The 27901-nt window shown below is 44.6% G+C and overlaps 1 protein-coding gene across 2 annotated transcripts; it reads right to left on the reverse strand.

The window, feature by feature from the left end:
- BSCL2 (BSCL2 lipid droplet biogenesis associated, seipin) lies at nucleotides 1-27878 on the reverse strand. Of its 2 annotated transcripts, none has more exons than XM_058160781.1 (11): nucleotides 27722-27878; nucleotides 16402-17007; nucleotides 15751-15832; nucleotides 13369-13512; nucleotides 10034-10168; nucleotides 7953-8050; nucleotides 6349-6490; nucleotides 4679-4754; nucleotides 4301-4381; nucleotides 2720-2803; nucleotides 1-1791 (listed from the first exon to the last, which is right to left on the reverse strand). In XM_058160781.1, the coding sequence occupies exons 2-11, from the start codon at nucleotides 16608-16610 to the stop codon at nucleotides 1631-1633; spliced, it is 1212 nt and encodes a 403-aa protein (XP_058016764.1). In that variant the 5' UTR covers nucleotides 16611-17007; nucleotides 27722-27878; the 3' UTR covers nucleotides 1-1630. The 2 variants fall into 2 exon arrangements, with proteins under 2 accessions (XP_058016764.1, XP_058016765.1); XM_058160782.1 differs by lacking the exon at nucleotides 27722-27878 and adding an exon at nucleotides 19773-19894.
- Nucleotides 27879-27901: the final 23 nt, after the last annotated feature.

Raw genomic sequence — 27901 nt, forward strand, 5'->3', positions numbered from 1 at the left:
AAAACATCCCTTTCTCTCTCCCAAGTTGACCTCTTGGCATTGAGGACTAGGAACTTTTTCCATCGGAACGTTTTAAAATCGCCGGCATTTCAGGAGGGCCCAAGCAAGGCAGCTGAGGTTTCTTACGAAGGGTTTTTTTTCTTTCTTTCTGTGGAGAAGCGGTGTGGGGCAGTTTCTGTTTGCTTTCTGCAAACACAAAGTTTTGTGGCCTTTTTGTTTGCAAATTAGTCAGAGAAGCAATCAATCGCATTCCAGAGATGAGGAGGGGGGAAAACGTGTGTTTGGGGGGGCATCAGAATTTACTTGGCTGAAAATACCAGCTTGCATTTGCTCCCTGAAAAAGTAAATATATTGTTGTCGTTTCCTTCCTTTGGGGCTCCAAGGTTGTGTAAAATAAACTCCCGTAAAAAGGAGGGGAAAAATTGCCAGAGATGCAAACATTCCTTGCAGCTTGCCTGGGATTAAATTCACACAATACAAAGCCACAATTTAGGGCAGCGTGTGTACGGCCCCCAAACCCAAATCCTGGATAGTTGCACATTTTGGTCATGAGGTCTTAGCAAGTGAGATTTGAAGGCAGTTTGGCCTAGTGGTTAAGCCTCGAGCAAAGAACCAGGAGATGGTGAGTTCTAGTCCTGTCTTAAGATATGAAAGCCCGATGGGTGACTTTGGGCCAATCACCAGGAGACAGGGAGTTCTAGTTTTGACTTAAGGTATAAAAATAGGCTGAGCAACTTCGGGCTGATCATCAAGAGACGGTGAGTTCTAATCCTGCTTAGGCATGAAAGCTGGCTGGGTGACTTTGGACCAATCACTAGGAGAGGCGAGTTCTAGTTCGGCCTTAGGCATGGAAGCCCACTGGGTGACTTTGGACCAATCACTAGGAAAGGCGAGTTCTAGTTCGGCCTTAGGCATGGAAGCCCACTGGGTGACTTTGGACCAATCACTAGGAGAGGTGAGTTCTACTTCGGTCTTAGGCATGGAAGCCCACTGGGTGACTTTGGGCCAATCACCAGGAGACAGGGAGTTCTAGTTTTGACCTAGACGCAAAACCAGCTGAGCGACTTTAGGACAATCACCAGGAGCCGGTGAGTTCTAGTCCCGCCTTAGGCACAAGAGCCGACTGGGTGTTTTTAAGCCAGGCCTCCTCTCTCAGCCCAACCCACCTCACAAGGTTGTTGTGTGAAGAAAATAGGAGGAGGAAGGAGTATTAAATATGGCTGCGCATACGGTCCAGTTGTCGAAGATTGGAAGTTCAGTCCTGTGACTGGAGGGGGGGGGGACACCATGAGAACTTCAAATCTGGATCACGGGTAGCTTCCAGGTAGGTCCGACATAACTCAAGGATTACTGTCGTTAAGTGGAGGACTCCTGAACACCTCAAACGCAAGCTCACTCTTAATTCCCATTCTTCGGAGAAAGGGAGGTTTTCGATCACGCGACAACGCTGGTGAGCGACTCGCCGTTCAACTTTTATTTAACTTACAGTGTTTCCTGTGTGAGGAGAAGGGATTGGAATGTAAACATAAGCAAGGAGTAAAAATACGAGCCCTTGGGAGAGCAAGGCCTGTGGGTGGGCTACCGGGAGCGTAACGTGGAGCCTCCTGGCAGGACTCGAACCCATGCCCGATCAGGAACTGGAGCAGCTACTTCTCTGGCGGACTTCCGAGCCGAGTGTCAGCGTCCGGGATAAGGGGGGCAGCAGATCCGAGCCGTTCCCCTCCGAGGAAGGGGCAGGAAGGTTGACCTCGGTAAGTAGGGGTTTCTCATCCGAAGCGTCATATTCGGCATCTGTCGAAAGAGGACCACCCCCCCCAAAAAAAATTTTTTTAGGATCTCAAGGAGGATGGGGGGACGACGACATATGATTGGCGTTGACACGAAGACCCCAAATTATGTAAGTAACGGGGTTTCCTGGCACGCGGTATGCAGAATTGGTATTCAGATGGTTCGGTCCGGTTTGGGGGAACCGGTAGTAGCCGGGCACAATCCCGTCCTGTATCCCTGTGTTTTTGACGCTTGCATGTTATGTGTGGACGGTGTGCGTGAGCGAATTGCTGTGTTTTGTGACTCCGCACGCAGGCACGGATGGCGCGTGGTCACATTTCTGGTGCTCGGCGAACCGGTGGTAACGGTACGCCAAGCCCACCTCTGGCCATATGGGGACCGAAAGAATCTCAAAGGATTGGTAACTTTGGAGTGGGGAAGACTTTGAAAGATACAAAGACAATCCTCGAATTACAAACACTGACTTAGCGACCACTCTAAGTTATTACAACAGCGCTGAAAAAAGGAACTTGTGACTGGCCCTCGTACTTACGACCATCCCACGGACACCTAATCAAAATTTGGATGTTTGTCAACCAGCGTGTAACTACGACGACGACTGTATGATCCCTGGATCAGGGGAATCGTCTTACGCGACCTTCCCAACTGGTTTCCGACAAGCGGAATCAACAGGAGGAAGGAGGATTCGCTTAGTGACCGCACGATTCGCTTAACGACTGCAGCGATTTCCTTAACCGCCGTGCCGAAAAAAGCTTGTAAAATCAGGCCAGGAGTCGCTTAAAACTTGTCACAGGAGCGAAGGCTAGTAGCAACTCCCTTTTTTCCCACATTGTGACTGCGAACGGTCGCTTAAAGGAATTGGTTGTAATTCGAGGACTACTTGTAGAAAAAAAGGAAGCGCAAGGTATTGCAAAATAAAAATCCGAGTTACCTTCGTTTGAGCTGCCGGCCAGGCTGGATTCCGTTCCAAAATCGGATTTTTCGAGACTGCTTTTCTTCACCTCCGTCGTAGACTCTGCAGATGACCGAAGGGAGTAAAATCGAGCAAAATGAAAGCGATTCTAAGTGTACGATTCCATACAGGTAAGTCCTCGACTTACAACGGTTCGTTTAGCGCCCGTTCAAAGTTACAACGGCACTGAAATTAAGGACTTGGGACCATTTTCCACACTTACGACGGGTGCAGCATCCCTATGGTCAACGTGATTGGCAACTGTCTCAGATTTATGACGGCCACAGTGCCCTGGGGTCACGTGATCCCCTTTTGCGACCTTCTGACAAGCCAAGCCAGTGGGGAAGCCAGATTCACTTAACGACCGTCTGACCAACTTAGCAACTGCAGTGATTCACTTAACAACTGTGACAAGAATGGTCGTAAAATGTCACTTAACAAATTTCTCACTTAACAGCATAAATTTTGGGCTCAATTGTGGTCATAAGTCGAGGACTCTCCGTACATTAAAACAAAAGACTAATGTAAGAAAAAGCACTTGTTCTACAGGTAGTCCTTGAATTACGACCGCAATTGAACCCAATATGTCTCTTGCTAAGGGAGACAATTTTTATGGTGAATTTTGCTCCATTTTATGACCTTTATTGCCATAGTTGTGAAGTGAATCATTGCAGTTTTTAAGTTACTAGCACGGTTGTTAAGTGAATCCGGCTGGCCCCATTGACTTTGCTGGTCAGAAGGTCACAAAAGGGGGATCACGTGACATTGCGACCGTCGTAAATATGAACCCATTGCCAAGCAGCTGAATTTTGATCATGTGACCATGGGGATGGCTCTGCCATGGTTGTCATTGTGAAAAACGCTTCTAAGTCACTTTTTTCAATGCCGTCGTAACTTTGAACGGTCACTAAGTGAACGGCTGTAAATCGAGGGCTAACTGTAAAAAAGGCCGGAAGATCAAAGAGCCAGGAAACCCGACCGTAAGATTGTTTGGATGTTCGGACTGATCATCGCCTCCTTTTAATGACGCCATAATCCCTTGCAAGGTGGAGTCTGGGCAACTGAATGAAGTTGAGTGTTTTACTGGCCGGATGCCCTTCTTGTTGCCAATGCGGAGTTTTGCTCAGCAGATATATTCTCGGTGTGCCCAGAGAGAGAAATATCTGCCTCTACCTAGGATCGAACCCACAGCTTCCTGATCGTGAGGGAAGAGCACTACCTCTAGGCTACGCACCACTCAGTGAAGGGAATCACTCATCATCATCTTTAAATGACCCCATAATCCCTTCCAAACTGAATGGAGCTGAGTTTTTACTGGCCGGATGCCCTTCCTGTCACCAATGCAGAGTTTTGTTCAGCAGATATATTTTTTTCATCGTACCCAGAGAGAGAAATATCTGCCTCTACCTAGGATCGAACTCACAGCCTCCTGATTGTGAGGCGAGAGCACCACCTCTAGGCCACTCATGTTCGGACTGATCCCGGCAAGCCACTTGATCGTTACTCGAGATGAATTTTAAGTCTTGTCCGATAAAGAAAGAGAATTCAAAATTAACACACCAGCTTTGGACAATTTTTCTCCTTCGGCAACTCCGACGTCTTCTGGCTGCAGGAGAGAAGTGTCTTCTTCTACGTCGCCTCCTGGGGGGGGGGGAAAACGGGGTGGGGAGAAATTGATTACAGGTAGTCTTCGACTTAGGACCATTCATTCAGTGACTGTTCAACGTCACGGCAAAAAATTAAAAAAAGCTAATTATGAACGGTCGTTTTGCTTATGATCCCCCAGGGCGCCTCTGTGGTCGCAAGACGGTGATTCGGTCACCGGGCAAAATCGCGTCTTTTACGACAATCAGAGTGTCCCAAACGCGCACAGTTTTTGCATCTTCTTTCTTCTGTGATTGAACTGAGAGTGGTGAGTCCGATCACAACCGACCTCACCTTCTTTAGGAAACACAACTTGTCGACGTGAATCATCCAAGGTTTGCACTGGTCCGGATTTGTCCCGCCCCGGGATCTGTTTGGAAACGAAAAAAAGAATAAGAAAGCAACCGATTATTTCATTGGGACTCAGTCCAGCAATGATAGTTCTGTATTTGTTGAGTTTGTGAAGGGTCTTTTTGTGCCTAGTTCAGGTAGCCCTCGACGTAACGACGGTAAGGGAGGCTGCCTTTTGCAATTGACCGATGGGGATTTTGTCAATGCCGATGTTGTTCAATTATTATTGTGGTTCGTTGCAAAGTCAGACAGATATTTAGATGGGATTTGGCTTCTTGACTCCTTCCCAAGGACTTTGTGATAGGCAGATATAGATGTTTGATGGTGTCTCGTTACGGGATGTCAGCTGCTCCCTTCCGAAACTGACTGATGGGGATTTTGTCAATGCCCGTCAGTCAAATTCCATAAGGCAGCTTTATCTGGAACAGCTGACATTATCAATTATTATTATTCTCAAATTTATTTTAACAGAATAACAGCGTTGGAAGGTCTTGCAGAAGCTTCAACCCCCTGCTCAAGCAGGAGACCCTACCATTCCAGACAAATGATTGTCCAATCTCTTCTTAAAAACCTGGGGCACCAACAACTTCTGGAGGGAAGCCGCTCCGCTGAATAAATGTTCTCACTGTTAGGAAGTTTCTCCTTAATTCCAAGTTGCTTCTCTCCTTGGTTAGTTTCCATCCGTTGCTTCTTGTCCTGCCTTCAGGTGCTTTGGAAAATAGGATAAGACACACATCCCTCTTCTTTGTGGCAACCCCTCAAATATTGGAAGACCGATATTGTGTCCCCCCAAGTCCTTCTTTTCACTAGACTAGAAATACCCAATTCCTGCAACTGTTCTTCGTATGCTTTAGCCTTGTGTTTTTAGATCATTTATTTGCTGCCTCTCTCACGGCAAATAAATGATTCTTTATCGCGCACAGAGCATCGTGTTCTGACCCAGGCATTCCCAAGAGCATGAAGCAGACTCCTTGTCCTGACAAAAACCCCTTTTGATTAAGTTACGGTGAATTCCTCTCGTTCACATCTGGCAAAGTCTTTCATGGGAGAATTTACAGTCGCAGACCTTATCTGGCTTGGGGGGCTGTCAAGCCCGATATCTTCAAAACTTGGCAAGGAGTCACGAACCAATTAAGCGAACTAATTGTCTCCTGCAAACTCCCCTCCCCTTTCGCTCCTCTTTTATTCCCTCTGGAAGGGGCCATTCATCGTCCACCTGTGGCCTTACTCCTGAGTCGACCCTTGTTCTTCAGCCGTTCCCTTCGTCTGGCAACTCTGCCCATGCACACACTGGGAACAGGCTCCAGCTGTTCTTCTGCCTCACTGATGTCCGACTCCGAAGGCAGCTGATAACTGTCAGACGGCCCTGGCCCCCTCTCTGCCTCTGACGCAGAGCCCTCATCAGAGCCTTCCCCAGACTCCAGGACTGGTCCACATTCCTCCCCAACCTCCTCACTGTCCGAATCTGCTGCCAGATCCACTGGCGGGCCACAACACATAGAACCCGGAGCCAGTAAAATGTGCAAACTCGTTCCCAGCTAAAAAGTTGTGCGGTGCCTGTGTTTGTGTGTCTGTCGCAGTAGGCAAAGAAACCCCCATCCCAAAACACACACCTGCACAGAGAGCGTTTCTTTAGGCCACAAACTGCCCCAGATCCACTGCAGGTAGCTGAAAAGGACGATGACGCTGAGGAACATGAAATTGCTGGCTACTCCCAAAATGGCCGAAGTCACAGGGAAATTGTACAGGAGATACCTGTGGGGCCGAAAGACAAGAAAAACGTCGGGTTAAGATTTCACTGTCATGTATCTCGGTATATTTCGATCCTTCCATTCCATTGGTCGTCGAATTTTGTTTTTGTTGAATGCTATAAGGTTCTCTCTTGGACTTGCCTTCTCTCTGCGTTATCGTAAATTCAGAAAAATGGTTGTAAATCAAGGATTTTCTATACCAGGGGTAGTCAACCTTTTTATACCTCCCGCCCACTTTTGTATCTCTGTTAGTAGTAAAATTTTCTAACCGCCCACCGGTTCCACAGTAATGCGCCGTGTATCATCGTCTGCGTATGCCTCTCGCGCATCATGGATTGGGTTTGCGGGGGGCGCCGCCTACCAGCTCTGCTTGTCTGTTACAGCTGGGTGGTGTGGGGGGAGATGCGCGAGATATTCTAGGATGCGGCTCTCTTGTTTGTGGTCGCACTATAGCGCCATTTAGTTTCACTTATGTAACATGAACTAAACTTATGCACGGGTGATACAAATAGTATATTTTCAGAAATTTAAATTGCCACGGGGAATTTTATGAAAACCTAATGAAAAATGTTTTTAAATAATGCTATGAAAATCTTTTAAAAAGTCAATTAAATTTAAAAAAAGGAAAGTGCTTCAGTATTGGACAAAACCCCTACCGCCCACCATGAAAGCTACAACGCCCACTAGCGGGCAGTAGGGACCAGGTTGACTACCACTGGTCTATACAAATTGCCGTACTTTTTGGAATATAAGACACATTTCCCTCCCCTAAAAGAGGGTGGAAATGTCGGTGCATCTTATACACCGGATACAGCCATTTTTGGCCTCCCGAAACCCCACCCTGCGTGTCCCATTTTTGTGAAAAACGGGCCCATTTTTCACAAAAACGGCACGTGCAGAGGGTTTGGGAGGCCTGCAGAGTGTTCCTGGGGGCTGGGGAGGGCAAAACCAGGACACGTGGGGGGCTTGGGAGGCCTGCAGAGTGTTCCTAGGGGCAAAAACTTTTTTCCCCCTTGTTTTCCTCTTCCAAATCTTGGTGCGCCTTACACTCCACTGCGTCTTATTGTCCGAAAAATACGGTATTTATCCACGCCTCTGGTCTATTTTAGCTGTCCATCCCACTCCCAAAAAACTCAAAAGAGAAGAACCAGCTTTTCAAGTCTCTTTCAAATCTTAAGCAGGGAAGAATCGGTCTGGAAATCTAGAAATTAAGCAGGGCGGATATTCCGAGTTGACTCAACAGATGAGATTTGAGCAATTCACAGTTATTGCAACACCCGTGTTTGTGACTCTTAGAAAGTGTGTTTTTTTTAAAATCTCCTTAAATTCGGTCGCATTTGCCTGGCAGTTCTCCTCTGTTTCTGATTCAAACCGGAAAGTCTTCCCTCCGTTTTATTGCTTTACATAGGAAACAATAAATAAGAATTTTCTCCCTTCTCAAACATTCAATGTTGAGTCTCTCTTACCGCAAACCGGTGAAATGCGCATGAATTCTCAGGTGAGCCCCATAAATCTGGATTCTAGTCGTTTGGATTTCAATCACTGCCCCAATGGTGGGAATATACTATAAGGAAAAAAGGAAAAAATTAAATTAAACAGAGACAAGGCTGTGCTTTTCCTGCTTGTTATACTACGGTCTCAGATTATTTAACAATTGCAGGGGCTACGAATTAGGAGAAAACAATTCCATGCTCAAACACTCAGCAGATAGCCCTTGATTTATGACCAGTTGAGGCCAAAATTTCTGTTGTTTTAAGTGAGTTTTGCCGTTATTTTACGGGCTTTCTTGCCACTCTTATTGTCTAAGCAGGGCCCGGATTCACAGGGATCTTAGTCCCCTCTAGTGGAAATTCAAGGATCAAGCAGTAAAAATTTGTAAATAAAATAAAATAAAATAAAATAACATCACAGCCCTGTTTCTGAATCTCAGCAACTTTAAGTAAATGGACTTCGACTCCCAGAATTCTCTAGCTGTCATGCTTGAAGATGGGTGGACTTCAACTCCCAGAATTCCCCAGTCAGCATGCTTGAAGCTGGGTGGACTTGGACTCCCAGAATTCCCCAGCTAGCCTGGTTGAAGATGGGTGGACTTAGACTCCCAGAATTCCCAGGTCAGCATGCTTTAAGAGGGATGGACTTTAACTCCCAGAATTCCCCAGCCAACCTGTTTGAAGATGGGTGGACTTCGACTCCCAGAATCCCCTAGATGTCATGCTTTAAGATGAGTAGACTTCAACTCCCAGAATTCCCCAGTTAGCATGCTTTAAGATGAGTGGACTTCAACTCCCAGAATTCTCCAGCCAGCTTTAAGAGGGGCGGACTAGAAAATTCTGGGAGTTGAAGTGCACATGTCCTAAGGTTGCCTTGGTTATGAAACATTGCGTTAGAGCATTGCAACACAACTAATCCAGACTGCCCCAACGTGACACACACTTCCAGAAGTGCCGGATTTCAACTCCCTCTGGCCAAATTGGCAAATCAAAAATCCAACATGTCGGGACAGCTCCAAATGAACGAGTTGACTTTAATCTCACGGAGACCCGAGATCAAATCTCTGCTCAGCTGCTTATTTTTACCTTTACAGGAGCGTAGAGCGGGTAAAATAAACCTGAGCCTTCTTTGATCGTGCAGCTAGTCCTCAACGTACAACCACACGAAGGGGCCCCCCCAAGTTTTACGTTGCTAAGTTGAGACATCGGTTAAGTGACTTTTGGCCCCGTTTTACGACCTTCCGTGCCACCGTGGTTAAGCGAAGCATTGCAGTCGTTTCAGTTAGTAACACGGTCGTTAAGCGAATCCGGGTTCCCGGTTGACTTTGCTGGTCAGGTGGTCGTAAAAGGGGATCGCGTGAGCCCCGGGACGCTGAGACCGTCATAAATATGAACCAGTTGCCAAGCACGTGACCATGGGGGGGGGATGCTGCAACGGTCGTAAATGTGAAAAACGGTCACAGGTCTTCTTTTTCAGTGCCGTTGTAACTTCGGTCGCTAAACAAACGGTCATAAGTCAAGGACTGCCTGTACAATGAAGGTGGCTTATAACATCATTAAAAGATGCAGGTAAGTCCTCAACTCACAAACGAACGGTCAGCGAAGTTACAACGAACGCGGGAAAAAGGTGACTTTGAACCAGTTCTCGCACTTACGACCGTTGGCGGCATCTCCGCGATCAATATTCGGGCAATGGTTGCAGTCTCTCGGGGGTCACGTGTTCGCCATCTCCGACCTTCCCAGGATGCTTCCGACAACCAAAGTCCATGTCGGGAAGGAGGGAAAGCCGGATTTGCTTAACGACCGCAGGTTTCATTTAACGGCTTTGTTGATTTGCTTAATAACCAGAGGGCCAAAAAAAAAAAAAAAGGGGGGTCGTATAATCAGGCGGGACTCCCTCAGCAACTGCCTCGGTTAGTTAGCCATGGAAATCCCGGTCCCATTTCTGGTTGTAAACTCGAGGACTAACCATAGTCTGTTTTTTTTAATTTAGAACAGGGGAATTTCGCAGGATCTGCATCCAAGGCTTCTTAGGGGGGGTACAAAGAGGAGCTCACCGAATCTTCTTTGTAATCGGAATAGAGCTCAACGTCCACCGTTTGTTTCTGTTCTGTAAACCCAGCGAGGAAGAGGCCGGCGAATGCGAAGGTGTCGAGCATCTGTAATAATCCCGACCGATAGTGCAACATGGCCTATAAGCAGGAAGGAAATTCACCAATCAGAGGTCAACAATCCAAGAATTACAGAGATACTGTTGTTGTTTTTTCCTGATTCCAATAGAAGAGTGTGTTTGTAGCGAGCACTGATGATGTTACCTAGTTGGGTCATAACGACGCTATAGAGCACTGCACACCAGAACAACTAGACACAAGGACAGTTTTTTCCCGAAGGCCATCACTCTGCTAAACAAATAATTCCCTCAACACTGTCAGACTATTTACTGAATCTGCACTACTATTAATCGTTTCATAGTTCCCATCACCAATCTCTTTCCACTTATGACTGTATGACTATAACTTGTTGCTGGCAATCCTTATGATTTATATTGATATATTGATCATCAATTGTGTTGTAAATGTTGTACCTTGATGAACGTATCTTGTCTTTTATGTACACTGAGAGCATATGCACCAAGACAAATTCCTTGTGTGTCCAATCACACTTGGCCAATAAAATTCTATTCTATTCTATTCTATAAAACGTCTGCAAAAAAGCACCAAGCTCAGAGAGCACCAAAGACCTCACAGTTCTTCTCCTCCTCCTCCTCCTCTTCCTCCTCCTCCTCCTTTTCCCATTCTCTTTCTCCTCCACTCTGCAAACCCAACCCCCTTCTAGCACTGATGAAGTTACCTAGTTGGGTCATGAAACGTTTGCAAAAAAAAAAGCACCAAGCACAGAGAACTCACAGCTCCTCCTCCCCTAGCCCTGCAAACCCCTTTCCCTTCTAGCGCTGATGATAGTACCTAGTTGGGTCATGAAACGTCTGCAAGAAAACCACCAAATTCAGAGAATAACACGGACCCCACAGTCCTCCTCTACCTCCTCCCTTCCACAAGCCCCACTCCCTTCTAGCACTGATGTTGTTACCTAGTTGGGTTAGGAAATGCCTGCAAAAAAGCACCAAGCACCTCACAGTTCCTCCTCCTCCTCTTTTCAGCAAACCCCTTTCCCTTCAAGCACGGATGATGTTACCTAGTTGGGTCAAGAAACGTCTGCAAGAAAACAACCAAGCTCAGAGAGCCCTCAAAGGCCCCCACAGTTCAAACGTGAGCTACAAATATTCTCTTCTATTGGTACAGTCTGAAAATTCCAAATGTGTTTCTAATTGTCACTTTTGAATGGTATAGAGAACAAACCCCACTCCCTTCCAGCACTGATGATGTTACCTAGTCGGGTCATGAGACGTCTGCAAGAAAACCACCCAGCTAAGAGAGCACTAAGGACCCCACCATTCAACCCTGAGCTACAAGGATTCTCTTCTATCCAATCCACTTGTATATAAACGGAGAGCAAAGCCAATTCCGTTCTAGCACTGATAATGTTACCTAGCTGGGTCATGAAACGCCTGTACGAAAGCCACCAAGCTCGGAGAGAGCGCCATGGAATCCTCAACACCTTCTCTGATAACAAAATGTTGTAAGATCGCAGTCAACGTTCAAATGTGTTTGTGTTTAAAAAAAACTGCTTCGTTTCCTGGATATTTGTCCCGTACATTTTTTGGATACCTCGAATATTTTCTGTGTGTTCATCATCAAAAATATCCCACCTGAATGACTGACCCTACAGTAATTCAGGTGGGATATTTTAAGGATGAATGGAATGATAAATGTCTTATTTTGGTTTATAAATGCTTTCTCTGAGAAAACCTGTTTGGTAGATTTCTAGCACAGGTAAAGTTAGACCCTGAGTTATGACCATCATGGAGCCTGCCCGTTCTGGTTGTAATTCATGATGGTTGTATGAGTTTTGTGACCTCTTTTGTGGCGGGCATTAAGAGAACCCACTGTGGTTATTCATTGGATCTGTGGTCATTAAGTGACCCTCTGATGTTTTGCTATCATTTCTGAATTGGAAATATTTGACCCCTTCTCACTGTCCCAGACAAAACCACCCTAACCCACAGAGGTCAGAGAGTCGCTCAAATCTCCATTCTCACTCCGCAAACCCAGTTCATTGAGTTTATCGTAAGTCAATAAAATGTGATTTATTGCAAGATGTGACACTTATGTAGGACTAGCTGAAATATAAATCACGTTTACGGGCTATTTCCCTTTTGTTCAGGCAGAAAACGGAGGCATCAGAGCTAGTTGTGTCTAGTGGTTAAGGCACTAGGTTAGAAATCTGGAGACAGTGAATTCTAGTCCAGCTTTAGCCTTGAAGGCCAGTTGGGAAGACTTTGGTCCAGTTACCAGGAGATGGTGAGTTCTAGTTTCGCCTTAGGCATAAAAGCCGGTTGGGTAACTTTGGAATGGACCAATCACCAGGAGTCCGTGAGTTCTAGGTCCGCCTTAGGCATGAAAGCCAGAATGGTGACTTTGCGCCAATCACCAAGGAGACTGTGAGTTCTAGTCCCGCCTTAGGCATGAAAGTCAACTGGGTGACTTTGGGCCAATCACCAAGGAGACTGTGAGTTCTAGTCCCGCCTTAGGCATGAAAGTCAACTGGGTGATTTTGGGCCAATCACCAAGCAGACTGTGAGTTCTAGTCCCGCCTTAGGTATGAAAGTCAACTGGGTGACTTTGGGCCAATCACCAAGGAGACTGTGAGTTCTAGTCCCGCCTTAGGTATGAATGTCAACTGGGTGACTTTGGGCCAATCACCAAGGAGACTGTGCGTTCTAGTCCCACCTTACGCATGAGCCTGTTGGGAGACTTTGGGCCAATCACCAGGAGACGGTGAGTTCTAGTCCCGCCTTAGGCACAAAAGCCAGACTTTGGGCTTTACTCAGCCCAACCCACCTCACAGGGCTGTTGTTCTGAAAAAAATAGGAGGAGGAGGAGGAAGTGCTCGATAGATTTACCACCTCGAGTTATTTGTACAGATAATAAATACGGGATACAATAAATAATACGAAATTAAACAAATCCAGATGGCAGAATAACAGGGCTGCCATCTGAACGTCAGCGGAGATCGCGAAAGGGTTCCAATTTTTTTTGTTTGCAGGATTGGTTTCCTCCACAACTATTTGGCAGAAGTTTTGTTCTAGTTTCCCCTTTGCGAGACTTCAAAAGAGGTTCCGCCAAACGAACCAAGGGATGATTTATTGAACCGCTCCACCCGTCGGGCGAGAGATTAAAAAAAGGGGGGGGAAAGCCGGATCCTGTCCGTCAGAATAAATCACCATCTAATCCCCCTGAGAATCGCTCAATCCTTATTAAACTTCCAGACTTACAGCCCGAGCGGAGGAAGAAATGATGCGGCCGCCTTTGGTATAGCAAGAAATCACCACCATGAACATGCCCAGGTTCTGGTTGACCGGCGATTCGGGTAATTCCAACTCCAGGGACATTCGGTAAGGTTGGCCGTACATGAGAACCTGGTGGAAAGAAAAGAAATGATTTTTCCTTTGTTGTAGGTCCTATTGTGGTCCGCCAGCACCCTACGGAACGGAGTCGGAGGCTGAGGTGAGGCCAGGGCCATCGGGAAGTGAGGTGCGGACTCCAGAGCCTCCAGAGCCTGATAGTAGTGAGGAAGAGGAACTGGAGGAGCCTGTTTCTAATGCACGCATGAGAAGAGCTGCCAGAAGGCAAGAGCAGCTCAAGGAGAGAGGACGACTCGGGAATAGGGCCAAGAGATGATTGGCCCCTCCCATAAGGCTTAAAAGACCAGCAACGGTGTTTGAGCTTTGCCGGAAAACAACGTTGTAGCTGCATCTTCTGCTCCGTCTTCTGCTTCGTCTACATCTTTGTTTTTGTGGCTTTTGGATGTTTGCCAGGAAGAGCCTTTGGCAGTTTGCCTAATTGGACCAAGGTTTGTGAGATAACTGAGGAATTTGTGTTGGGAGGCATTTGTTTTACTTTGAGTTGAACGACGCTGGGAATGAAGTAATAAGCCAGCTGTTCGAATAAAGGTTTTTTTTTTCCCCCACGGACTAAGTTTATTACTACCTACTTGGATCTGGGTCACAACAGGTCCCTCATGCCCCTGGTTATCTTTCCCCGGTTAGACTACTGCAATGCGGTCTCCTTGGGGCTGCCCTTGAATACTGTAAGGAATTCTCGACTTATAATCGATCGTGGGAAAGTACAACGGGCTGTAAAAAGCAACTTAGGATCATTTTTTGCAGTTAGGACCTTTCCAGCGTTCCACCCCCCCCACTCCCCGCGATCAAAATTAAGACGCTTGGCAATTGGTTCGTATTTATGACCAGTGTTCCCAGGGTCACGTGATCCCCTTTTTACGACCTTCTGACAAGCAACGCCAACGGGGAACCCAGATTCACTGAAGAACGGGGCGATTAACTGATCAGCGGCAGTGATTCGCTTAACAACCGCGGCCAGAAAGGGTCGTCAAATGAGGCCAGGTTCATTTAGCAAATGTCTCACTTAACAGCAGAAATTCGGGCCTCAACTGTGGCCCGTAACTTGAGGACTACCTGTACTTACAACCAATCCTCGCACGGAGGACCCGTTACAGCGTTACGTGACGAAACTTCAGCCGCTTGGCGACCGGCATGTATTTAGCATCCCGGGGCCACGAATTCACCTTCTGCGACCTTCCCAGCCAGCTTGTGACAGGCATAGCCGGTGGGGGAAGCTGGGTTTGCTTAAGGACCGTGTGTTTAGCAACAGAAATGTGGGTGGGTCAATGCAACAGGTATTGCATGGGGGTGATCAACTCTGCATTCTTAATTGCCAGGCTGCACCCAATGGGTGCAGCAGCTGAGATAAAACCGCGAGCCGAGAATTTCAGGCCCGATCTGAATTTCACCTTGTTTCTGATGCAACACCAAAGAGGCTCAAAAATAAACCATCCCAGAACATTTCGTGCGGCTCTCAGGGAGTTTCTGGATTGAAATGCCGATGATTTTCCTGCTCTGACACCGTGCTTTGCATACGTGTGCCTAAAGACATCTGTCTGGTCACCCGTATCCTGTTTTTAATTGCCTGTGACGATTAAAACCAATTATTTACAGCCTAATTTTTCCTGCCTTCAAAGTTGGAGGGAGGGAGGGAGGAAGGGAAGGAAGGAAGATAGGAGAGAGGGAGGGAAAGAAGGAAGGAAGGAGGGAGGAAAAGAAAGGGAGAAAGGAAAGGAAAAAGGGGAGGGATAAATGAGAGGAAGGGAGGGAAGGAAGAAATGCAGGAAACTAAAGAGGAAGGAAAGAAGGAAGGAAAGAAGGAGAGAAAGAGCGAAGGAAGGAGGGAGGGAGGAAAGGAAAGAGAGAAGGGATAAAGGAGAGGGAGGGAGGGAGGGAAAGAAGATAAGAGGGGAGCGAAAGAGGAACAAAGGAAGGAAAGAGAAGGAAAGAGGGAGAGGGAGGAAAGAAGGAAAGAAAGGAAGGAGGGAAGGAAGGAAGGAAACAAGAGAGGAAGGAAAGGAGGAAGGAAGAAGATGAAAGTGAGGGAGGGAAGGAAGGAGGGAGGGAAGGAAGGAAAGGAAGGACGGAAGGAAGGAAGGTGGGTGGGTGGTAGGGAAGGAGGGAGGGAGGAATCAGAATTAATCAAAAACCATAGAAGAACAAAAATTAGTGTACAACTTTTGTTTCCTGCAACCTAATTCCATTTCATTTCAAAACACTGCAGTCATTAACTGGTCTTTGAAAATCAGTCACCTGATCTCGGCTGTCCTTGATGAACGAAATGTTGGCAACAGGAAAGGAGCAGAGTTCAGGTCCGGACCGGCCACAGTCTGTCCTGAAAAAAGCCAAAAAGTTCTCTGAAATCAGATTCAGACAACACTTGAGCAGCCCTCAAGTTTCCACAGCTGTTTTTTTTTGACATGTAATTTTTGGGGCAAAGAATTACAAGTAGTTCTTGACTTACAAACATGCATTTAGTGGCCGTTCAAAATTACAATGGAACCGAAAAAAAGTGACCAATGTCCATTCCTCGCTCTTACGACTGTCCCCGCGGTCACGGGATCAAAATTTGGGCACTTGCAACTAGGGTGGATTTATAATGGTGGCAGAAGGTCGCTATTTGAGACCTTCCCAGCCAGCCTCCGCCAAGCAGAGTCAAGCGGGGGAGGGGGGAGACCGATTTGCTTAACGCCCATGTGATTCGCTTAAAAACTGCACTGATTCGCTTAACAACCCTGGCCCCCCCAAAAAAGATGGCAAAAATCAGAAGTGACTCGCTTTAACAAGTTCCTTGCTTAGTAATGGAAAATTTTGGCCCCCATTGTGGTCGTAAGTCGAGGAACACCTGTCATAAATCTCCTACTAACCCAGTCTGCTACAAACCCCCATCAAATCCAAACTAACCTGAATTGGTAGTGCACGGGGCTGACGTAGCTGACCGTCGGCATGTAGGAGTAATAGAAGCTGCCGTACAGGAAAATTGAGACCCAGAGGAGCAGCAATAACACGCAGAACAAAATGGCCGTCTGCAGGACCGTGCGACGCACTCGCAACATCAGCAAGGAGGCGACTTCTTGGACCCACACCAAGAATGGCCCAGGACTGGCCGACATGATGGCGGTTGATGCAAGATCCAAGGAAGGCAAGTCAATACGTTTGAGAGGGGGAGGTTCAACCTGCCCCAAGGAGCGAGCGTCCGCAGAAAAAGCACACCAATGTAACCAGAATTCCTTACGCAAGAAAAAGTGGATTTAAAAATAATTAAAGCATAGTAGTCGTGTCACTCTGGAAGTCAAAAGCTTTTTATGCAGGCGAAAAGGACCGGATGGAAGTTGGTACGCTGGTGCATTGCGGTTTTCGGAAAGCGGTTTTGGCTTCATGAGAAAAACAGGCAGAGTAGGGTCAGAACATCCTGGATGGGGAGGAAAGAGGGGCACCAAGCCCTGGGTCCCCTCCTTTTAAGAAATTAGGCTGTTCTTTAGACTCCGCTCCCCATGGTCTGGAAGGTTCCTAAAATGGAAACAAAAAAAAAAGACAAAATAGATCCAGGGTTATTGGAGACGCCGAATTTTGCAAACACTTGGCAAATATTCTCTTTTCTTGGGTTCAACTTTTCCCTGCAAGTCTTTGGATCTGTGAACGAAGAGCATTAACCCTTCTTGGAGAAGGAGGTTCGACAGCAAAGGGATGCATGAGATTATTAACCCCCTCCCCCCCAAAAAAATAACTTCGGCCTCTGACCCACTTCCTTTGCCAATTCTATCTGGGTAACCCAGATGGAGCTTGCAAAGAACGGTGTCAGAAGCTACATTGTCGGCCACCAATTGTTGACTGTTCAAACAATCTGAGTTTAAGATATAATAATAAGAGTTGGAAGGGACCTTGGAGGTCTTCTAGTCCAACCCCTTGCTTAGGCAGGAAACCCTCCACCACTTCAGACAAAAGGTTATCCAACATCTTCTTAAAAACTTCCGGTGTGGGAGCATTCACAACATCTGGAGGCAAGTTGTTCCACTGATTAAATTTTTCTAAACTGTCAGGAAATTTCTTAGTTCTAAGTTGCTTCTCTCCTTGATTAGTTTCCACCCATTGCTTCTTGTCCTGCCCTCAGGTGCTTTGGAGAATAGCTTTGCTCCCTCTTCTTTGGGGCAGCCCCTGAAATATTGGGGTTTGTTGAAAAGTTTATTGGGGTTTGCATTGGGGTTTTATTTTTTATAAGCCACCTGGAGTCAATGTGAGTTGTCCGGCCATGTTTTAATTTTGTTTATTAAATGTACCAGTAATATGTGCTGCCCATCTAATCTAGAGGCAGAAAACTGTCATTTTCTAAACAAACACGTAATAAATAAAAACAAAGACTGTTGAGTGACACATTTGGTCCCTACTTCTCAATACAGCCAACACTTAATTTGTGTTTTTTTTAATGTTTTCTGTAAAAGAGGGGATAAAAAGCCTTTAAATAAAGCTACAGTTAAATTATTACAGTGCAAAGCTCCCAATTCAGAATTCCGAGAAGGCAAAGCTGTACTAACACCTAACCAAAATAAAGTATTTTAATTTTTTTTTTTCCTCAAGCAAGGCGGCAAAACTTGGGACAGAAAGGAACTTAAAATCAGTTATTGCTCAAGGTTACAATCAGTAGTAGGAGTGGTCTTAATTGGAGTCTTAGTTGAAGTTTTAGTACAGTGTTTAATAATATTTTAACCTGTATAATCTTAATTTTGTAATGTTTTAAAAAAAAATTTCTGGTTTTATAATCTTTAGAGTAGATGGATGCCATAAAAAATTAATAAATATCTTTAATTTTTATTTATTAATTTGTTATGGTGCCCATCTATCCTAAAGATTACAAAACCAGGAAAAAAAATTAAAGATAAAGAAGACTCGAAATATTACAGGACATGGAATAAATTTTATGAATGGATAGAGACAAAGAGGTAGAAATGAGAGGGAAGTTTACGAATGTCAGTACAACAAAGATGTATAAAACTATGGATAGAATATGGAAGAATTTGTAAATAAGCTAATGTAAGTAGAAACTTAGTTGAAGTTTTATTTTGATTGTATGGTACGATTACTGTTAAAATAGTACAGTTAAAGTTACTAGCATGTATGTTAAGATTTACTATTGAGCTCTCTCTGGCTTTGCTTTATTTGCATTGTTATCCTGATATGGCACTGTCTTTTCAATAAAATAAAAGATTTTTTTAAAAAATAATAATAATAAATAAATAACATAATAGTGAGTTTAAAGTTAAATCCCAATTCAAAACAAAAGCAATACTAACATTCAGAGAAACACGAGCTCTTTTTAAGTTACTAAACACACAGCAAAATTTTTACAGGAGTGTTTGTTTGTTTGCCTGTCTTTGTTTGATAACTGTGAACCAGAATCTCTCACAATTCACTTTTAAATTTACTCATACTGTTTACACTTGCCACCATGCTCGGCCAAGCAAACTAACAGCCTTTAAAATTTTAGAAAATTACAATCCCCCTTTCCCAGTAATGCCCGATTCAACTTCTAGTTAAATTCTAAGTTTCTAATTAAATTCTAAATTCAGCTTCTAGTTACAATTCTAAATTCTTAATTAAATAAACCAATAGACAAAAGGCACCCTTACAAAGCTAAGTGCAACAATATACAAATCCCGCAAAGTCGAGTTTTATTTTTATTTTTTTGCACACAAGGGAAAAAGAAATTTAAGAGGGGGATTGGACGGGGTCTCTTATGATAAAGTGGGTTCTGAATTAGAAACAGGGAGACAAAGTAGAATAAAATAGAATTTTTTTATTGGCCGACTGTGATTGGACACACAAGGAATTTGTCGGTGCATACGCTCTCAGTGGACATAAAAGAAAAGATACGTTCATCAAGGTACATTACATTATTAAAGTACATTACAGTCCTGTCTCTTCCCCCTCCCCCATCTTGGTTTAGCTTTTTTGGAAGAAGGGAAGCTTCCTTCCAAACACAAACCACCATCCCATCTCGGTTAAAGAGAGGCAACCAGGATAAGAGGTCTTGCCAAAAAAAAAAAAAAAAAGAAAGGATCAGAGATGTTGCATGGAAGGATGGGAAGCACAGAAGGGGGAGGGGAAAAAAAAGGAATGCAGAAGGAAAAAAGGGGAGAGGGCTTTTTTTTTAAAAAAAAAAGAAAGTCCCATCTCCTTAGCTTGCAAACCCTGTTTGGGGGTCAGAGAAGAAGCCAAGGGGGGCTGGGGAAAGCTTGTTAGTTTCTATTAAGGAGAAAAAAAATAAAATTTCAGAGCACCTGAATTAATTCCAGCGATGCTGCTGCTGCTGCGGCTCCGCCTGTAGATTCTCCCTTTAAAGTCTCCCCCCCCCACACACTTTTCCCAAATGTGGGTCTGGTGCTACCTCTTCCGGGTTTGGCCCCGCCCCCGAGGAGGGAGGGGGGGAAAGGAGGAGGAGAGGAGGAGCCTCTTTTTATTTTTATTTTTTTGCACACAAGGGAAAAAGAAATTTAAGAGGGGGATTGGACGGGGTCTCTTATGATAAAGTGGGTTCTGAATTAGAAACAGGGAGACAAAGTAGAATAAAATAGAATTTTTTTATTGGCCGACTGTGATTGGACACACAAGGAATTTGTCGGTGCATACGCTCTCAGTGGACATAAAAGAAAAGATACGTTCATCAAGGTACATTACATTATTAAAGTACATTACAGTCCTGTCTCTTCCCCCTCCCCCATCTTGGTTTAGCTTTTTTGGAAGAAGGGAAGCTTCCTTCCAAACACAAACCACCATCCCATCTCGGTTAAAGAGAGGCAACCAGGATAAGAGGTCTTGCCAAAAAAAAAAAAAAAAAGAAAGGATCAGAGATGTTGCATGGAAGGATGGGAAGCACAGAAGGGGGAGGGGAAAAAAAAGGAATGCAGAAGGAAAAAAGGGGAGAGGGCTTTTTTTTTAAAAAAAAAAGAAAGTCCCATCTCCTTAGCTTGCAAACCCTGTTTGGGGGTCAGAGAAGAAGCCAAGGGGGGCTGGGGAAAGCTTGTTAGTTTCTATTAAGGAGAAAAAAAATAAAATTTCAGAGCACCTGAATTAATTCCAGCGATGCTGCTGCTGCTGCGGCTCCGCCTGTAGATTCTCCCTTTAAAGTCTCCCCCCCCCACACACTTTTCCCAAATGTGGGTCTGGTGCTACCTCTTCCGGGTTTGGCCTCGCCCCCGAGGAGGGAGGGGGGGAAAGGAGGAGGAGAGGAGGAGCCTCTTTTTATTTTTTTTTTAATTTTTTTTTTGGCAAGGCTGCTGCTGCTGCTGCGAGCATCTTCCAGTCACGTGGTCGGAGGGATGCGGCGGCCGCCTGCCTCCCGTTTCCATGGAGACGGGCCGAAGCGGAGGACCGCTTGGGGTGCCTTTTTCCTCTAAATGAAGATGCTGGAAGGCGAAGGAAGGATGCTCGCTCAGGAAAATAAAAGAGATTGGAAAGGGAAGTAGGGAAGGAATAGGAGAGGAGGGGAGAAGAAAGGAGGAACGAAGAAAGGAGGGAAGGAAAGGCGTGTAAAAATAGGTTGCTGTGAATAGAATAGAATAGAATAGAATAGAATTTTTATTGGCCAAGTGTGATTGGACACACAAGGAATTTGTCTTGGTGCAGACGCTCTCAGTGTACATAAAAAGAGAAGATACGTTCATCAAGGTACAACATTTACAACACAATTGATGGTCAGTATGGAAGGAAATGGAGAAACGACAACCCCAAAAATATTCCAAGAATTAAAAATTGAAATAGTAAAAAAAAAAAAGAAAAGAAAGAAAGAAAAGGAATGAAAGGGAATGAATAGGAATAAAAATGGAGGAATTAGAAAACGAAGGGCGCAAAAAGATGCGATTTAATAAAACGAGCAAAGAAATATTAGGAAAGGAATAAAAAGTTAGGGGGGGGGAATATTTTGGCAAAAATTGTAATCAAGAAAAATATATTTGAATAGTTTGAACTGTATAAGATAAGGTCACTACTTCGTTCATGAATTGTGTTTGTGTGGGGGGGGGGAAATTAAAAATCAATAAAAACTTGTATAAAAAAAGGAAAATAAAAGAGATTTATTTTAACCAAAGGCAGTCCTCTGCTTTTTGATTCTTCTTCTTATAATAGTGAAAACAGGGGTCTTTTCGATTCATAATTAAATATATTTTAGGCTTCCTTACGAGTTGGGGCCTAACCATAGATTCGTGGCCCCGGCGTAGATTTCTCAGGAAAAGAATATTTTAGCTTTTGTGTTGCAGATACCTAAAGGAAATTCCTTTTAAGTTCTGTTCAAATCAATTCTCTGGCTTTATTTACAAGAAGGTTCGCTTGCAATTCAGTGTATGGTGAAATTTCAAGTATTTTCTTTTTTTAGCAGATTAAGTGATAAACTGTACGATATAAATGTGAGCATAGAACATTAGACATACCCAGCAACCGATCTGAGAAAAATGGTGTCTCTACCATAAAAAGTGGAGTTTTTGATCTTTACGATTCAGGCCCTGAATCAGAATTATTTTATGGAATTTCAATTTCAGTTTAAATCCTTTATTGTCAATGCACAACATGTATACAATGAGATTGGCTGAGCCTGACTAAGCCTAATTTTTATAAGAATTGACTTATAAGTCAAATTATTTCTTTGTACAACTTCCCCAACTTTCTGGCACAATCTTGAAGTTAATTTACTCTTTGGTAAATCCAGTTTATTTCCAAGAGGGACACACTGTATAAAGATATTTAAGATGACAGCCTTACAGTGGAATAAATATATTCACTGAATATATGTAGTAGCAAGTCACTAATCTTGGTAGGAATACTGAATATATATCTAATGGAATTGTGAAATAGCCATTTGGAATGCAATTCTCTGGGGACCTGTTTAAGAAATTTTGACCTGGTACACGTTTTACATTAAATTTTCCATTTGTTTACCTTCAATTAATAAGCCAGAATTGGCTGTGCCCCTATGGCTAAGTATGAAAAAACAATGGCCATCAACCTGCCTTCCATGAAGGATCTGTATACTGCACGAGTCAAAAAGAGGGCTGTGAAAATATTTACAGACCCCTCGCATCCTGGACATAAACTGTTTCAACTCCTACCCTCAAAATGACGCTATAGAGCACTGCACACCGGAACAACTAGACACAAGAACATTTTCCGAATGCCATCACTCTGCTAAACAAATAATTCCCTCAACATTGTCAAACTATTTACTAAATCTGCACTATTAATCTTCTCATCGTTCCGATCACCCATCTTCTTCCACTTATGACTGTATGACTGTAACTTTGTTGCTTGTATCCTTACGATTTATACTGATATTGTTTCCTGATTGCTTATTTGTACTCTATGACTATCTTTAAGTGTTGTACCTTAGAATTGATGAACGTATCTTTTCTTTTATGTACACTGAGAGCATATGCACCAAAAAAAAAAAAAATTCTTGGGTGTCCAATCACACTTGGCCAATAAAAAAATCTATTCTATTCTATTCTATTCTATTCTATTCTATTCTATTCTATTCTATTCTATTCTATTCTATTCTATTCTATTTGATGTTGTGTGAACAAACTATGGTTAAATAAATCACATCATCTTAGAACAAGATGCGAACCAAGACACTGAGTTAACAGGAACCTATCTTCTGAGATGTTTGGTGTGTTTTTTTTCAAAACATTTCACGGGCTAGTAGAACATATATCAACCTGTTTCAATATAATTTATAATTATATTATTGAATTATATATATAAAAAAACTCAGCCCAGAGCCATAACAAAATACATAAATAGGCTGTGAAACTCTATTTAACTTAGTATAAATGGTTAATACCCTTCCTTTTCTTTCTACTTTTCTTTTCTTTCCTTCCTTTTCTCTCACTCTTCTTTCCTTCCTATTCCTTTTTTCTTATTCTCTCCTTCTCTTGCCTTCCTCCTTCCCCTTCTTTTCCTTCCTTCCTTTTCATTCTCCATTTCTTCCTTTTTTCTCCATCCCCCTTCCTTCTTTCTTCGCTCCTTCACTGCCTTTCTTCATTTTTTCTCCTCCTCTCCTTCCTTCCTTCATTTTTCTCCTTTCCTCCTTCTCTCCCTTCCTTCCTTCTTCTCTCCTTTTTTCCCTTCCTTCTCTACCCTTTCCTTCCTTCCTTCCTTCCTTCCTTCCTTCCTTCCTTCCTTCCTTCCTTCCTTCCTTCCTTCCTTCCTTCCTGATTATGCTGTTTAGTTTGTGTAATCCTGGATTATGCACACTAGCGTGTCCACCCAATCTTCCTTCCCAAGGTGATGCAGGAAAAGGAGCCAGGTTTTGGAAGCCTGATGCTTAATGAACTGAGAGCAATCTTTTTAAAAAAAGGCTGTTGATGTCAGATTTGTAAATGAAAGCAATTGCTGACAAATACTGCAGCTCCCCGACGTTCATATTTGCACAAGGGTGTGTGTGTGTGTGTTGGTGTTTGACAAAAGTGACACAACCACTCTCTTTTGACTCCGCTTCTTCCTTTCGTGGCCCCCTCCTCAATCAACCTCTTCCGTAATAGAGCCCGGCTATGCCAGCCCCCTCCCACAGTCCTGGCTTTTAAGCAATGGCTGCCTGGGTTGAGGAGGGGGGGGGTATACCATCAGCCCTCCCTCCACCACCCTCCCCCCCTTTTAAAGAGATGGTTTGGTCCCAGCGTTAATTGCTTTGTGGAATCCTACAAGGTATATCGATCCAAGGGATTCAATTTCATCTTAGCCAAGGTGTGCCAAATGTCTTAGGAAGTCATTGGCGGGTGGGAAACAGTCCCTTCTGGTCGTCTACCTTTCTGCAGGGGTTGCTGCAGTGCCCCCCCCCACTCTCTCTCTCCCAGCCCAGGTGACTCTCTCCAGATCATCTCAGCACTCCAGCCCGGAAGGGTCTGACTTCGTACCATCTTCACTTTTCGGCAGGAAAATCTCTCCAAAGGTTTGTTTGTGTGTGTGTGTGTGTGTGTTGGTTTGGCCTGGGTTTTCCCGCTTGGATCCTTTTGGTCCCTGAGGGGGGGTAAGGGGGTATCAAGGGTGGGGTAGGGTGAAAATGATTTCCATGTAAATACAGGATATCTCCACAGGGGAAAGGTAAAAAAAAGGGCCCAGCTGTATGAGGAACCTGTTCATAGGGATTATTGGGATGGGATACAGATAGATAGATAGATAGATAGATAGATAGATAGATAGATAGATAGATAGATAGATAGATAGATAGATAGATAGATAGATAGATAGATAGATAGATAGATAGATAGATAGATAGGATGGATGGAGCATAAAGTAAATAAGGCAGGCAGGCAGAGAGAGAAGGGAAAGGAGGAGGGAGGGAGGGCTGGAGGGAGGGAGGGAGGGAAGGAAGGAAGAATAAGGGAGGAAAAGATGGATGGATGATGGCTGGATGGATAAATAGATAAGATGGATGGATGGATGGACGGATGGATGGATGCTAAAGTAAATAAGGCAGGCAGGAAGAGAGAGGGGAAAGGAGGAGGGAGGGAGGGAAAGAAAAAATAATGAAGGAGGGAGGAAAAGATGGATGGATGGAGCATAAAGTAAACAAGGCAGGGAGGCAGAGAGAGGGGAAGGAAGGAATTATGAGGGAGAAAGAGAGGAGGGAGGGAAAGATGGATGGATGGATGGATGGAGGGGGCAGAGGGGAAGGGAGGAAATGATGGCTAGATAGAAGGAAGGAAAGAGAAAGAAAAAGATGGATGGAAGGAAAGGGGAAGGAAAAGATAAACAAGGTAGCGAAGGAAGGGAGGGAAGAAGGGATAGATAGATAATAGGCAGATCTTGTCTTCTATTGGGATGGGAAACCACAGATGGAAATAGAAAAAAAATATTCCACTCTCCACCTCTCCTTGTTAGAGGGGCTGTGAATGGCTTTGGATGTTATACTATATTGGGATTGTCATTTATTACTCTTTTTAGATGTCCCTTCTTCCCCCCCCCCCCCGAACACTTTTTCTTTTTAGTTTTCTATTTATCTTGGTTGCCTCAGAGATCAGAGAAGGGAAAGCTTGGGGCAGAAAATAAATGGGGAGAGACGAAGCAGAGAAATTTCCGGGGGCGGCAGAACCGAAGGGAAAATGTTTTTTTTCTAGAGAACCAGAAGTAATTTCATCTTTATTGTAGACCAAGATTCGGTCGTTTTAGGGAAAAACAATGGAACGTCCTGGTTTTGAAGGAAGCCCTAAAGGTTATTTAGATGATTATGGTTTGTAAGAAGAGAAAATGGTCTCTTTGTTACGCTGGAGTTATTTTTATTTTATTGTTCTCCTTCTCTCGCTCATCTCCCTCCCTGCATTCTGCCTGGGTCTACATTCGCACAACCACAACCATTTGAGGCTGTGGATTTGTGTTATAGGAAGCCAACGACACCCCCCACCCCAAATGTCGCTCTTTTGCATGGTTTATGGCACGTTGTGTTAAATCAAGCCAGGTTGAAGTCGATACGGATGAGCTGTGGCTGAGGGAACCGTAGGTTGTTCAAATTGTGGCAAGACGGCCACAGGGTGAGGTTGGGACTTGGAACTATCCAGTTTAACCCTGGTGCAAAATAATAGTTGTTCCATACCACACACTCGACCCCCTGCTGGGCGAATGTGGGCCTAGTCATGCTGCTAGTCCTCAAGTTACAATCCAAAGGTAGGGTTCATTTTTTTGTTTTAATATTACATTCTTCGTATTAAAACTGGAGGATTTTAAGAAGAGACAGGGCAGCCACTTGTCTGGAATGGTATAGGGCCTCCTGCTTGAGCAGGGGGTTGGACTGGATGACCTCCAAGGTCCCTTCCAATTCTTGTTAATGTTATTCTGCTATTCATTTTTTTCCCCTTTCCTTCCTTTCCATCACTGGGGATTTTCAAGAAACGATTGGACAACCATTTTATCTGGAATAAGTATATAGCAGAGATGTCCAAATTTGACCCCTTGAAGAGCGGTGGACTTCAACTCCCAGAATTCCCCAGCCAGCGACTTGCTCATATTTATAGCTCATGCTGGCTGGGGAATGCTGGGAGTTGAAGTCCTCCAGGCTTAAAGTTGCCAAGGTTGGAGACCCCTGGTATATAGAATCTCTTGCTTGAGCAGCGGGTTGGACTAGAAGACCTCCAAGGTCCCTTCGAACTCTGGTATCCTGATACAATTGAAAGAGCATTTGCAAGACCACCACAAAGAAAAATAAATTCGTAACACAAAAATATAAATTTCCCAGGCAGAGCTGGGTCAAGAGTTTTTACTAAACCGTCTAGTCTTGATGACATGAGCAAAATAGCCCTCCAGAGGTTCAGGCATGTGTAATATAGGGACAGTACCCTATGGTTCGCGTTCATAAGACCCCAGTTGTACTTTCTACTTGGGTTTTAAGAACTATGGGGTGGGGTGCAAATCTACCAAGGCCCGCTAGGTGGTGCAATGCATTACTGTATTGGTTTTGGAATTGAGTGGGCGCCCTCCAGTGGTCGCCTGGAATACTGCAAAGCAGCCCCAAGCTGATTCAGCAAATTCTACTTCTAGCGAAGAAGAAGTCGCTTGCAAGTATACTGTTAAGTGTTCTGACCTAAAGGTAACGGTTCCCCTCGCACATACGTGCTAGTCGTTGCCAACTCTAGGGGGGCGGTGCTCATCTCCGTTTCAAAGCCGAAGAGCCAGCGCTGTCCGAAGACGTCTCCGTGGTCATGTGGCCGGCATGACTCAATGGTAAAGGCGCACGGAACGCTGTTTCCTTCCCACCAAAGGTGGTCCCTATTTTTTCTACTTGCATTTTTACGTGCTTTCGAAACTGCTAGGTTGGCAGAAGCTGGGACAAGTCACGGGAACTCACCCCGTTACACGGCACCACTAGGGATTCGAACCGCTGAGCTGCCGACCTTTCGATCAACAATCTCAACATCCTAGCCCCTGAGCCACCACGTCCCTATGTCCCTATTCTGATCTAGGCTCCCTTAAAAGGCAGGAAGCAGTGTCTTGGTCCCAGCAAAACCTCGCCTATTTTTACACGACTGTGAATTCCTTTCATTCGCAGTGAGCCAAGGCCTGTCCAAACAGTTTTTCAAAGGAATATTTATCAACACAGACCTTCTCTCGCTTGGGAAACTGCCAGGTAACTAGTTTCCGAACGCAGTACGAGGCAAAACTTGGCAGTCCCTCAAGAGTGATGGAATTGTTTCCTGGAAAAGCCCACTCCCCGTTTGCTCTTTTGTTTCCTATGGGAGGGGCAAATTACCTCCAAGGTGTGTGGCTTTACTCCTGAGTCGACCCTGCTTTCTGAGTTGCTCTTATCTTCTGGCAGCTCTGCGCAAGCGCACACTGGGAACAGGCTCCAGCTGTTCCTTTGCCTCACTGCTGTCTAGCTCCCTCTTTGCCTCTGATGCAGAGCCGTCGTCCGAGCTTTCCCCAGCCCCCC

The sequence above is a fragment of the Ahaetulla prasina genome, chromosome 17 (assembly GCF_028640845.1).
Source record: "Ahaetulla prasina isolate Xishuangbanna chromosome 17, ASM2864084v1, whole genome shotgun sequence".
NCBI lineage: Eukaryota > Metazoa > Chordata > Lepidosauria > Squamata > Colubridae > Ahaetulla > Ahaetulla prasina.